This window comes from Ochotona princeps, chromosome X (genome assembly GCF_030435755.1).
Source record: "Ochotona princeps isolate mOchPri1 chromosome X, mOchPri1.hap1, whole genome shotgun sequence".
NCBI lineage: Eukaryota > Metazoa > Chordata > Mammalia > Lagomorpha > Ochotonidae > Ochotona > Ochotona princeps.
In genome coordinates, this window is record NC_080865.1 from 66,357,300 (window position 1) to 66,370,924 (window position 13,625).

Here is a 13,625-nt window from a genome sequence, read left to right on the forward strand (position 1 = left end):
GCTAGGCCAAAGGCAGAAACATAGAGCATCATCCTGGTCTTTCTTGGAGGTGCAGGGTCCCAAGGCTTTGGACCATCCTCCACTGCTTTCCCAGGCCACAAACAGGGAGCTGGAATGGTAGTGGAGCAGTCATGACAGGAATCAGTGCCCAGATGGGATGCTGGAACTGCAGACAGTGGTTTTACTTGCTGTGCCACAAGCATGGCCCCTAAGAATAAAATTTTACTTCTAGGAGTTTATTACAAGGAAGAGAATAAAAAAGTACAAAGAGATAGCATGGAAGAATATTCTTATCAAAATGATTTATGTATCAAGTAATTAGAAGCAACCTAAATCTGTAATTATAAACAAATTATAGTATTAAGGTGATAGGGAATATCAACTAAGTTCAAAAAATAAAAGAATATTGTCTCAGGGAAAAGTTACTCATATATTGTTAAACTAAAAAGGTAGATTATAGGGACCACTAATCCTTCACCTCCAAGCTCCGGGATCCCATATGGGCACTGGTTCATGTCCCAGCTGCTGCACTTCCCATCCAGCTTCTGCTTTGGGCCAGGGAAAACAGTTGAGGATGACCCCAAGCCTTGAAACCCTGCACCCTCGCGGGAGTCCCAGAAGAAGCTCCTGGCTCCTGGCTTCAGATGAGCTCAGCTCTGGCCACTGCAACCACTTGCAGGGTGAGCTAGTGGACGGACAATCTCTCTGTTTCTTCTTCCCTCTGTAATAAACTTCTAGAAGTAAAATGCTTGTCATCCATAATGATAACTAAACAAAACAAAACAAACAAATAAGTAAGCAAAAAGCCCTCATCTCAAAAGTCAGTAGAACATACACCATGGAGAGGCTTTGGGAAGTGAAAAGAGAAGAAACTGAGACATTAAATCATCTTGTTTGACTCCGTCTTGGATTCTGAAAATTTGAATTTATATACTTATTTATTCTGATCCTGGTAACTGAGGGAATATAAAACCATTCATTTCTGGTCACTTCGGAAATTCAGTGTGGCATCATTTTAAAATTGGCACTCCTGTACCTGGCACAGTAGCCCAGTGGCTAAATCCTCGCCTTGTGCATGCCGAAATCCCATATGGGATTTCTAATCCTGGCAGCCCTGCTTCCCATCCAGCTCCCTGCTTTCCAGCAGTGGAGGACAGCCCAAAGCCTTGGGACCTTGCACCCATGTGGGAGACCAGGAAGAGGCTCCTGGCTCCTGGCTCCTATCTCCTGGCTTTGGATTGGCTCAGCTCCAGCTGTTGCAGCCATCTGGGGAATGAACCAATGGATGAAAGAACTTTCTCTCTTTATCTCCTTCTCTTTGTAAATCTGACTTTCCAATAATAAATAAATAAATCTTTTTAAAAAGTAAAAATAAAATAAAATTGGCATTTCAAGTTTTCTAGGTTAAGCTGTTCTACATATGGAGGAAAGATGCTTACACTTGGTGTAATGAAATACATGGTAGAGTGAGAAATTATATACGGAGCTTGACTGTTTCACAGCACACAGATTCACCATTCTACTCACAGGTTTCTTAGGCATCCACTGTTCCACTTTTTGGCACTGGTCTCTACTCACCGGAATCTGTCTTTCAGGGGGAGGATTTTTTTCAGGCACCACTGTTTCAACACAGGTGATCTTCTCAACATCTATTGAACCCTTCTTACTGCCTCTTCTCTGAGAAAGAGAATAGGGAAGAAAATACAGAAAGATTGAGAGCAATTAAGCAACTGGATGATCAGATTTTACTCTCTAATTATTCAACATAATGATCTGATGCCCATTCTTTATTAGGATATGCCGTTTTAGATGATAAAAAGCACTTCTAGATCTATTAATCTATGCTTCTTGGACTACAAAATTGAAGGTAAATAGTATAGAAGACTGAGTAACTATGTGCTTTTGTAATAAGAAACAAGAAATTTTCTACTTTAGGATATCATTCCCACAAATTGCAAGATTCCATGGAAGTATTTTCCGCATGGCTTCTTTGCACTTTTGAACTTTTGTCCCTGTGTGGCTGTAGCTAGTTCTAAGCTAGGAAGTATTTTTGCTGAGTTTGCATGTACGTGCATCCTGTCTGCCTTCCGTTGCCAACCTTTTTTCCCAACAAAGTTTTAAGGTTGAGTTCTTGAAATATTGAAACTTGGATTTCTTAGCTTGGCGACTTACCCCACGTTCAAAGTCATACTCATAGTAGGAAAGTTTGTTCACGGTCAAGAGGAAGAGGCGTTTCTTAAAGTTTAAAGGTGATGTTTTCTTTTTCTGCTGGGAACGCTTCAGAAAGATGCTCTCTAGTATCACTGCAGCCATAGCTTCTCCTTCTGGAGTTCACTGTGTGCTGTTGATAATGAAAGTTCTTGAGGTCGTGGTACACTAATCCCCATTCCTACTAGTTCCCCTCACCCTGTAGCCTAGCCACATAGTTCAAATGAAACAAAACTGGGTAGTGCTAGCAAATAGCCTTCTTCCTACCTCCACAACCTCCTTCAACGGTACCCAGTCTGTCAGTTTTCAAGTGTTATAGATGCATACTGGTTTGGGAGACAGCAATAGAACTATATTGTGCATTCACATAAATTGAGTTCTTGGGAAAGGCAATGGAATACTTTAGTTGTCAAATAACAGATGCCTGTGTATTTGGTCATTTCTAGAGGCAGCTTTATCTGTCTACACTTTTAAAATTGTAGAATCTGTGAAAAGCCAAAGTGTCTGCACAGCTGTTGGCCTTGATGCCCCCAGAAGGAATAATGCAGGTGCCAGAACTCCACTGAGACAGATATGACACTTTCAGTTCCCAGTGAATTTGGATAGTGAATGTAGTTTTTCAAATATTGTCCCACTGGGGTCTGTAACCAAGGGGTCTAATAATGATGTGGAGGCTGCACCTGCAGTTACGAACACACTTTAACTGTTGCCCAACTGTTTTACCCATCACCGACTGACTGAGCTAAAAAGAATACTTTGCTCTGAAGCTGAAAATACAATTTTGGGGGCTGACTAGTTTTTGTTATGTGGCTTCCCCCACTCTTTTTTGCTCAGATTAGTTCTTTTAGGCAGCATCACGCAAAAGTGACACAATTGTCCTGGTGTGGATGCCAGTTCTTTTAAAAAGAATAACTTCTTTTTGCCTCCCTGAACTTAACTATACTCTACAAGGATTCTATTTAGATAACTAAAAGACAGAAAGGCCATTCACTGATTCAGTCCCCAAATGCTCACAATACCTATAGCTAGGCTGAAACCCAAGCTGAGAGCTGGGATCACTATCCACATCTCTCTTGTGTGTGGCAGGAACCCAAGTATTTGAACCATCACCACTGCTTCAGAGGGTCTGTATTGACAAGAAGATAGAATCAGGAGCCAGAGGCAATAATCAAACTCAGGTATTTTCATATGGACGAAATGTTAGGCTAAACACCCATTCCTACTCTTGCCTACTGCTTCCCAGTTAATCAGAATCAAACTCAGGTATTTTCATATGGACGAAATGCTAGGCTAAACACCCACTCCTACTCTTGCCTACTGCTTCCCATGAATCAGAAGCTGACTGGGAGCGGAGTCGGGACTTGAAACCAGGCACTCTGATAGGGGATATGCATATCCCAGGCAGTGTCTTTATTGCTCTGCCAAATGTCTGCCTGTCATTATCTTTTAAAAATATATTTTATTTATTTGAAAGGCAGAGTAACAGAGGTTGGTGGGGGAGATTTGATTCACTGGTTCACTCCCCAAATGCATGCAATAGCCAGGGCTGGGACATCCTGAAGCTGAACCTTGAAACTCCATCTGAGTCTTCCAAGTAGACGGCAGAGGCCCAAGCACTTGAACTATCTTCTGCTCCTTCCCAGGAGCATTAGCAGGAAACTGAATCAGAAGCACAACAGGTGGGACTCAGAACTGGTGCTCTAACCCGGGATACCAGAATTGCAAGTAGCAGCTTAACCCGTTGCACCACAATCCCAACCTCTGCAATTTATTTTTTTTTTCATTCACACTAAACAACACTTTATATGTTACTCCCCTAAAGTTTATGCAAGTTCTAACATCTTATTAGAAATATGAAGTAAAAAAAATACTCTCATAAAAAAAATGGATCACTAAGTAACTAACCAAAAAACCATCAACCCACTTCTCAAATTTTGTTAGAGGTGGGTCTTTTTCCTGGTGGGGGCAGTGTCAGTTTTTAAACTAAACTTTTCATGTTTTTGGTGACACTAAAGAAGCAGTGCAAATAAAGTCAGCAGGTTATTTTTTACTTGTCAATGCAGATTATTGCTCACAAGAGGAAAGCAAGGGGGGTGGTTTATATTGGCGCCTGGGGTTATCTACACAGTTATTTTGCTCTTTCCTGTGGTGTACAAAGTTCTATTATCATACTTAGGAAGCAAAAATAGATGAAAGGAACATCAGGATGTTCAGAATGGTCACTTCACTGCTCGTCTGAGATGTTGATGCCATTGTTTTCTGGTTGTGAATTAATGCAATCACTTGTAAATGGTGATTTGAGAAAAATTCAGCAAAGGACCAACTTGTTCCCCACACCCTGCTCCACAACTCTCTTCCCTGACTCTCAGGCTCAGAAGAGCTCTCACAGGAATTATGGGTTGATAAGAATTTACAACGAATCAGACCTTTCTAACATTCAGTTTTAACTCCAACCCCAAAGAGGTTGCTTTTAACATGACCATTAGTCATTTACCCAGAAGGATTGATAATCCAGCGATAGTACTCTATTCTCAGAAACTGCCAATTTATTGCAGTCCTTGTAATAATATCATATTTATCTCCATGGTGAATTACAATGACCTCTTTACAGTGAAAACTCAAATTACAGAAGGCGAAACGTTAAAGAAATCGAGTAGCATGGCCAGTAAATAGACTCAGAAGCATCTCAACAAACCACGGCCAGTTGTGCTTCATTCAGCTGACACCCCAAGTCATTTACCTGCAGTTTCGTTGTGGGCTCTCGTTGACTATACTCCCTGCTCAGAGTCACCATCTGCTCCAGTCTTGGCCTCTGCTCTTATTTCCTACAAAGGCAAGTCCTTCGAGAACCTGGCTCTGCTCTTTTTTCTCTTTTACAACAAATCCAGTTGTTCAAGAGTAAGCCTTTCTTCCTTTCAAGAGTCTGTGTTGGGCTAGGGTTTAGTGCTGGTTGAAGTATGAGGAAGTAGGTCTTTCACTAGCCATCACCTCTCTGAGCGAGGAGGGAAATGGCTTCCACATTTAGATTATTGAGCTGAGAGATCACCAGGATTTCCATGGCTTAGTATCCCCTTCTTCCACCTACTCCTCATGATTCTTCCAGTGCTGTAAGGGTCCCATCTCTTTCAGATTCACACAGGAAGTGTCATAGCTCTTCCTTATGTACCATCAGCCAGTAATGTGAAAGGGGAGGCATCTGTCTTTTTGTCTTCCAGGAAGTTGGTGTGTAATGGACAGCTCTGTGTCAGAGGGTACTGTGGATGATCATTGTGGATGGCCCTGTTTTGTGTTGTTTTCTAACAATTTCAGCAGCTAATAGAGTCAGTTCAACCAAAAAGATGTACAATGAGAACTGAACTTGCACTCCATTTGGATTCTGAGGGTCTGGAAATGGAAGTGAAATGAATGTAACACACCCACACACACAGAGTTGTTTATAGAGAGAAAAAAAGAAAGAGGAAAAGTAATAGAAAGACAAGGGAAGAAATAAAATATCAGCATTGCGATGCTCTCTTATTACAAATGCAATGATTTTCCCATGGCCATATGTTGCAGACTTCCAGCTCCCTATGGAGCAGCAGCATTCAGACAAGGAAAGTTGAGTAATGAGAATTCAGCTATCATGCAGCTGCACCCCACCAAGTAATCGATATAAAGAGCACTTGCACAATCAGTAAACTGCTTCCTCACGAGAACTATCTGTTCTCATGATAAGATAAAAAGATATTAAGGACAAAAACCAAACCACAGCAAAATTCACATCCTGCTTATGACTGAGAAGAGTCCATGAGATGTTAGTTAGAAATCACCAGGCAGTTGCATTTCATATAGCCGTTTAGCCAAAGATATCCAAAAAACACTATTTTCTCTATTTCTTCTTTAAACCACTACTTACTTGGCCAGTCACATGCTAGCCAATCCATTTCTCTCCCTAGGGAGATGGAAAGAAGCTCCCATTTCTTCCAGTTTTTAAACTGTTGGACATTTTGTATACATCATTTCATTTATTCTTCACAGATGAAGAAACTTAGAGAAATTACATGACTTGCCCAAGTTCATCCATGCCCCTGCTCCTTTATCTATAGCTCTTGCTGTTTCCGTGGTATCTCATTTCATTCCCTCCTGGGAGGAATTTTATTCTTGCTTTTGATGAAGTGTGATAATGAAATCATCCTTTTCAGCACCCAATCATTCCCCACGGCTGCCTCAAAGAGCAATTGGGATGCACTGTTTTGCATCTTCTATGAATGTTCAGCAAGAGAAAAAAAAGTGATAAATCCAGGGAGTAAGGAAGAATTCACGCTTCTGGGGCCCTTGGTTCTGCAATATCTCTCCAGGTTGCTAAGGATGATCTGCCCCTGGCAACTGTCAACTATACCTGTTCCTACGTGAGGGCTTTGCTCAGTCATGTTTATTTACGTTTACCATCTTTAAATGCCCTACAAGGAGATTCTACTTAACTGGTAGATTCCTGCTGTCACTTACTATTTCCTTTTCCAGATGTTTCATTGTTTATGGCATGAAAGTACAGTGTTAAGATTGAAACACTCTTCTTTATCCCTAACGTTGTTACTGATTACTGTGAAAACAAAACTTGGAGCATATTTTTTTAAATTATGCAATATTTCAAATGAAAGAAAATACAGAGGATAACATCATACACATAGACTCACCACTTAGCTTTGCAGAATCTTAACATTGTGCAATATCTGCATCAGGTGTTCTTTTAGAAATTAAATACCAGCAGGGGCTGGTGTTGTGGTATAGCAAGTAAGGCCACCACCTGCAATGCCGGCATCCTGTATGGGAACCAGTTTCAGTCCCAGATGCTCCACTTCTGACCCAGCTTCCTAATAATGGCTTGGGAAAAGCAATGGAAAATGGCCCAAATGCTTTGGCTCCAACCACTCATGTGGGAGACCAAGAAAAAGTTCTTGGCTCTGGCCTGACCCAGCCCCAGCCATAGTGGCTACCTGAGGAGTAGATCAGTAAATGAAATCCTTCCTCCGGGCTCGATGGGATGGCCTAGCGGCTAAAGTCCTCTCCTTGAACACAATGGGATCCCATATGGGCACCGGTTCTAATCCTAGCAGCTCCATTTCCCATCAACTTCCCTGCTTGTGGCCTGGGAATGCAGTCGAGGATGGCTCAAAGCCTTGGGACTCTGCACCCGTGTGGGAGACCTGGAAGAAGTTCCTGGTTCCTGGCTTCAGATCAGCATAACATCGGCCGTTGTGCTCACTTGGGGAGTGAATCATCAGACCGAAGATCTTCCTCTCTGTGTCTCCACCTCTCTGTGTATGTATATCTGACTTTCCAATAAAAATAAAATAAATCTTAAAAAAAAAAATCCTTCCTCCCCTCCTCTGAAACTCTTTGAAATAAGTCATTTTCTCAAAAAAGAAAATACTATCAACACAGCCAAAATCCCTTGTGTATTCTACAATATTAGTTCTCTCCCCCCTAGGTTAGAAATAGCTTCACTAGCATTGTGGAATATCAGGTAAAGCTGTCACCTGTGGTTCTGGTATCCTCTAAAGTGCTGGTTTGAGTTCCAAGGTGCACCACTTCCAATCTAGCTCCCTGGTAATGTGCCTGGGAAAGCAGCAGAAGATGGCACAAGCCCTCGGGAACTTGCACCCATGTGGGGAGAGGAAGAGTAGGCTCCTAGCTCCTGGTTTCGAAATAGCTCAGCTCTGGTCATTACAGCTTTTTGGCGAGTGAACCAGCAGATGGAAGATCTCTCTCTTACTCTGTCTCCCCTTCTGTCTCTGTGAATCTGCTTTCCAAATAGAACAAATAATTTTTTTTAAATATATAAATGAAAATAAAGCTACAAAAATTAAAAATAGCTTGAATGTGACATTTATCATCCCTAAGTGTGTGTTAATATATTACTACATATGTAAGTAATATATTCTACATATGTAAAAAGATATGTAATATTTGCATATTTTCAATTTTTATCTACTTAAGTGTTATGAATTCTTGAGCCTACTTGCCTTTTCTTTCTCAGTGTTATGCTTTATGATGTATTTATCTTGACAGCTCTAGATAACAAGCTTTAACTCATTTCATACTCTTAAGTTTTTCTATATGATGAGTACATCTCAGAATAATTATCCATTCTCCTTTCTATGGACAGTTAGGGTGTTTGTTTACAGCAGTGAACAATGGTGCCAAGAATATTCTTGTACATGCAGTCACAGCACTTACAATCAAAATGCATTCTCTGTTACTCAGAGTGCCAATCCCAGGTCTAGCTGGGATGCTAGACTGTGCAATTCACATTCCCACTTCTCAGTCCTGTATTCCCAATGCTTCACTGTGAAAGCTGATAGATTTATCAATTCTCTCCAGCAGGAAAATATAATTGAAGGGCAAGACATGATCTACCAAAAATCTCTTCTCAGTCCTTAGAGGCATCTCTCAGTTTTTGACAGATTTTTATTTTTACCTTTTGACTTCTTTTTTTTTAATTTATTTATTTTTATTGCAAAGTCAGATAAAAGAGAGAGGAGAACAGACAGAGAGGAAGACCTTTCGTCCATTGCTTCACTCCCCAAGTGGCTGCAATGGCCAGAGCTGAGCCAAGCTGAAACCAGCAGCCTGGAGCCCTTTTGAGTCTCCAACGCGGGTGCAGAGTCCCAAGGCCTTGGGCCATCCATGACTGCTTCCCCAGGCCACAAGCAGGGAGCTGGGTGGGAAGCAGGGCCGCAGGGATTAGAACTGATGCCCATATGGGATCCGGGTGCATGCAAGGTGAGGACTTTAGCCGTTAGGCTACCGTACTGGGTCTGACAGAGATTTTTAAAAGAAAGATTTATTTTACTTTTCTTTAATACAGGATAGTTCAACACAGTGTGTACATCAAATCACCATATTTGGCATTTCCATTTTCTTAGCATTTGTCTGTGTTTGGAGCCTTTGTGTTCTTCTACGTAAAATATATAATATATTAGGGTGAGTTAAAGTCATGTCCCTTGAGAATTCTGTGGTCTTGGAATTAGAAGAGATGTCTTCTAGAAAATACCATAGCCATAGCAACAAAGCAACTTCTTTCAATCTTGTTAAGTTCCTAAGCAGTTCTGGTCTAGTTCTAGTGAAGTTTAATTTTTTTTATTTTAAATAAGTTTCAGGGTCAGAACCACAGAGGACAAGTTTGTAGTAAAGATTTCTAGCCAAAATCATTTTCCTGGCAAATTCCTGCTGTAGACATTTTCAAGAGGATTTACGGCTTTGGTTCTTTCACAATGGTTCATGCTAACATTTTGAATATTTTTATCTGTAGTTTTGAAAAATCCCAAGACCTCTGTGATTTGACATTTAGTGCTTTACATTAAAGACAACAGATTTTGGCCAAGTGATGACGGAGAGAGAGACAGATAGCCAATCCGCAAGGTTGTAGGTAGTGGCATGTTGGTGCTAAGACAACCAGTGATGGTCCTCTGTCCTGGGGCAGAGCGCTAAGGCGTGTTCATCTTTCAGTCCAGACTTGTGTGCTCCTTTGGTCCTCTTTCTCAGGTTAGGTTTGCTTTCCTTGGCTTAATTACTTTCTTTACTTTCTCCAAATATCAAATTAACACATACTCATTACAGAAAATGTTTCAAATACAGGGACATTTAAAAGGAAAATAAGATAAAACAATAGCAAAAAGTAGATATCCAGACTCATCAATATTTTCACGCATTTCCTTCCTTTCTCAGTATATATTACTTATCATGTTTAACATCATATTGTAATAATTAATATGTGTACCTTGCTTACATCTGAATACTATGCATACAATATCCTTTCTTCAAAAAAAAACTAAGTTCCTTTTTAAAAATTATTTCTGATTATTTATTCATATATCGGGATCTCTATATAAGCATCATTCACCAAGTCAAAAAATAAATGCTCTCTATGTTCTAGTTCTAAAACATTTTTCTTAAATTCTGGTTTTATTGCAGGTGAATCTCTGTGTGTGTGTGAGTGTGTGCACGCGCGTGTGTTACAAAATAAGTGATCTTCAACTCCAGTGTACTCCAGTTTCTGATTTATCTAAAATGTAATTTCTTTTAACTCTCCTTCCTCTCTGAGTGAGCTAATATAGTTTATTTTCCGTTCAGAGGCAGATGAGCTGCTCTTGGATGTTCAAATAACTAATGTGCCATCCCTAAGGACATCTGGTGTGGCCCCAAAAGCCTGGGATTAATTAAGTCCTCTGCGTTTTCGAAGCCTTCAGATCACCAGCAGTCGCTGCGCATGAATCTCCATAGAAACCGAAAGTCACACGTGGCCCAATTGTCTCAGGGTCCTCAGAGGAGCGTTCCCTCCCCCCTCCCTTCCCCTAAAGGCTTCATGCATAACCAAGCAGCTTTGGAGTGCAATAGGTCAAAATCTTTTCTCTAGTCTACTGTTGTGCAAGGCCTCCCTGAAAATTCTAGCTCTCCCTCATCCTCAGGAGTTTGCTATCACATTTCAGCATCTTCAGGGTGAAAGGCAGCAGAAAACTAATGACTGGAGAACACTCAAGCTTTGGTTTCAAAACCTGCATCTTCCCCTTATATCTAAGTCACTTCCTGGTATGGGTCTAGTCCACTGAAAGGAAACTCTTCTATAGGAAATTTGCTCAAATGGAAATAATAAATCATAGTGATAATACAAAATTATACCAATACCCTAGAACTGGATGGAACATTACACTAATTCTTGCCATAAGGAGTTTACAAAAATGTTCAAAACAAAAATATCAGTGCCCATAAGCCGCAGAAAATTGGACTACACTATAAACAAGCAATATAAACAGTTTATACAGGGATGAGTGCTGTGGAACAGTGGGTTAAACTACCACTTGGGATGTCCACATGTTGTTTGGAGAATCAGTTGAAATCCCAGCTACTGTGCTTCTGATACAGCTTCCTATGAATGCATTCTGGGAGGCAGAAAGTACCTGGGCTGCTACCATCCACATTGGAGACCCTGACCCAGGCCTGGCTGCTCTAGGTATTTGGGAAGTGAATCAATGGATAGAAGATCTCCCTCTCCTCTTCCTCTCTTTCTCTCTCTTACACACACACTCTCTCTCTGTGTGTTCATCTGCATTTCAATTAGACAAAAATGAATAAACATTTTTAAAACATAGTCTAAATATAGAGGCGTTAGAATGGAGTAGCTGGGGCAACACTAAAAGGATACTGTTAGAGCATATGCATTAGGTCTCCACCAGTATTTGCATTTTGTGGCCTATTTGGAGGGAACACTGTTTTATCAAATAACTGAGGCTCCAGCAAGTCTGTAGCACTAGGGCTTCAGGGTCGTGATATGCAAAATGAGGGAAGGAGCAGAACAAACCCACAACTAACAGCAAAGAGGACACCCCTTGAGCTGTGTGGCTCCCTATCCGCCATGCTCTGGGCCTTGCTACCGCGCTGCTTCTGCAAATGACAGGTGTATGTAGGTGGCCACAAAATTGGGATTCGATTTGGAGATCCAGCAACTCATCCCAGAATGTCTCGATCAGCGTCACCAGTCCCCTGTATTCTAGATGCCACACCATTTCCCCTAAGTAGGCCCCCTAGAGAGCACTGGCAGGTCTCAGACGGGATAAAAATAATAGCAGACCTTGAGATAGAGCACTTGCTGTGATCATCAGGCCCCGTTTTAACCATTTTCCATTTAGCTACACAATTATGGCTCACAACAACCTCTATGGGGAAGGTGCTAGACAAGCAAAGAGGGGGAAAGGGAAATGAGTAGAGAAAGAGCAGGGGAAGCAAGGTGCAAGAGAAATTTGGGGCAACTCAACAGCTAGATTTTTCAAGTGCTGGCTCTGTCAGGGGCTCTGGCGATGAACACAATAAAGGAGAGTTTAACCAGGAGGGAAGACAGGTAGAGAAAGGAGGGGGGAGCAGAGAGGAGGAGAGGAGAGATAATGAAAATGAGAGAAAAGTAAGGTGTGCACATGGTAGGCAATGGTAAGTGGAGAAACCTTCACCATGACCTCAGAGGTTGGCCACACTGGGCTGAGAGACGCGCTGCTTTTTTCTAGCCTGTGTCTTACCCACCGTTACCACGAGGTTGGCGCAGCCTCCATGTAATCCTTCCAACCAGCCAGCACCCATCACAGCAACAGTTGGCAGGCAGCCCAAGGCAGGTGGCTTATATCCTAGGCTAGCCAGAGCCCTTTCCCACCTCGCAACAACGGCCAACTGCTTTTTCAGTTGGTGAGTTTTTCCCATTTTCTCAGAGAATCTACATGTAAGAATTCTTCCTTTGTCTTACTAGCATACATTTGGGATCTTCAAATGATATTTGAGCAAAGGGCCTGTTTTTGTCCTGTTCCTGCCTACAACATTACTTTTCTACCACATTTTCAAAATGTGCTACCTGTTTAGAGGGTCACCTCGTGTCACTTTTTCTCTTCCTGTCTCCTCTCTAGCCAGCCTTTCTCAGAAAGGACCCTCACAGCCCCTTTAGTACTGGCAAGGACTGCCAGGGTCTTGTGCTGATGGCACTCCCACTCTCCATCAGCCTCCTCCACCAGCAGATGCATGGCACCAGCCATGCTTTCACTCTGGCCTTCAAGAGGTCCCGGTAAAGCCACTCGCTCTTGCTGCTGCCCAGCCCCTGCCATAGCCCAGACCCACCTGAGTCCTGACTTAAGGCAGGTAGCTTCCCAGATGCATTGAGATGCAAGGACTTGGAAGGTGAGACTCGTTCGCAGAAGACACTGGCTCTGGAGACATATTCTTACAGTCCAGAGAGGAAGGACAGTCTGAGCAAACCCCACCCTTTCACAGCCACTCAGTTCCCTTTTTTTGTTTCCTGACTTAAAACCAAGGTCTTTTTTTTTTTTCCTCTCAACAGCATGGTATCTGACTCCCTGCTGCTGTCCCTATTCCCCCCACCCCACCCCGCTAACTATCCCCGCCCTTGATTTGCTAGGGACCTCTGACACTACTATCTTGAGTCCAGCTCTGCGAGAATCTTCCTCTACATTACAGGGGCCACTGAGACGCTAAATGCTGCTGGACTGAGTGATTCTCGAGCCACCCTCTCTGGGGCAAAGGGGCTATGTACCCAGAACACCACACGGGTGGCTAGCACAGGAAGATGATGCTTTACAAGAGGACTAAAATGCCCAGGCTGGCTGCGATGGAAGAAAGAACTGCCAAAGAGTATCTTTGTGGCCTTCTGGTCTCTGAGGTGGAAGGACACCCAGGGCCACTTAGTTAGGCTTGATAGTCAAGGATGCAGACCGCTTATGCAGGAACCCCAGAGTACAGAGCCTCCTGGAGGCAGGGACAGGAATTCTATCCTGTTCAGTCACTAAGAAAGCAATTTTGTCTACAGATGAAAATATCAGGCTGGAAGCCTGTACCAAGACTTGTGCCATTCCTTATTTTCTGTGGATGTTGATTTTCTTCAGTTA

At 42.2% G+C, this 13,625-nt stretch overlaps 1 protein-coding gene across 2 annotated transcripts in view; it reads right to left on the reverse strand.

The window, feature by feature from the left end:
- BTK (Bruton tyrosine kinase) overlaps positions 1–12,971 on the reverse strand; it is a 41,473-nt gene extending 28,502 nt beyond the window's left edge. The window contains exons 1-3 of one of the 2 annotated variants that reach the window (XM_004590136.3): positions 12,841–12,971; positions 2,173–2,341; positions 1,579–1,677 (exon numbers count right to left, since the gene is read on the reverse strand). In XM_004590136.3, coding sequence (XP_004590193.1) covers positions 1,579–1,677; positions 2,173–2,313 — 240 coding nt within the window. In that variant the 5' untranslated portion in view covers positions 2,314–2,341; positions 12,841–12,971. Of the gene's footprint in view, positions 1–1,578; positions 1,678–2,172; positions 2,342–4,948; positions 5,464–12,840 lie in introns of those variants that run through there. The other variant, XM_058658400.1, reaches the window with a different exon arrangement.
- Between the last annotated feature and the right edge of the window lie 654 nt (positions 12,972–13,625).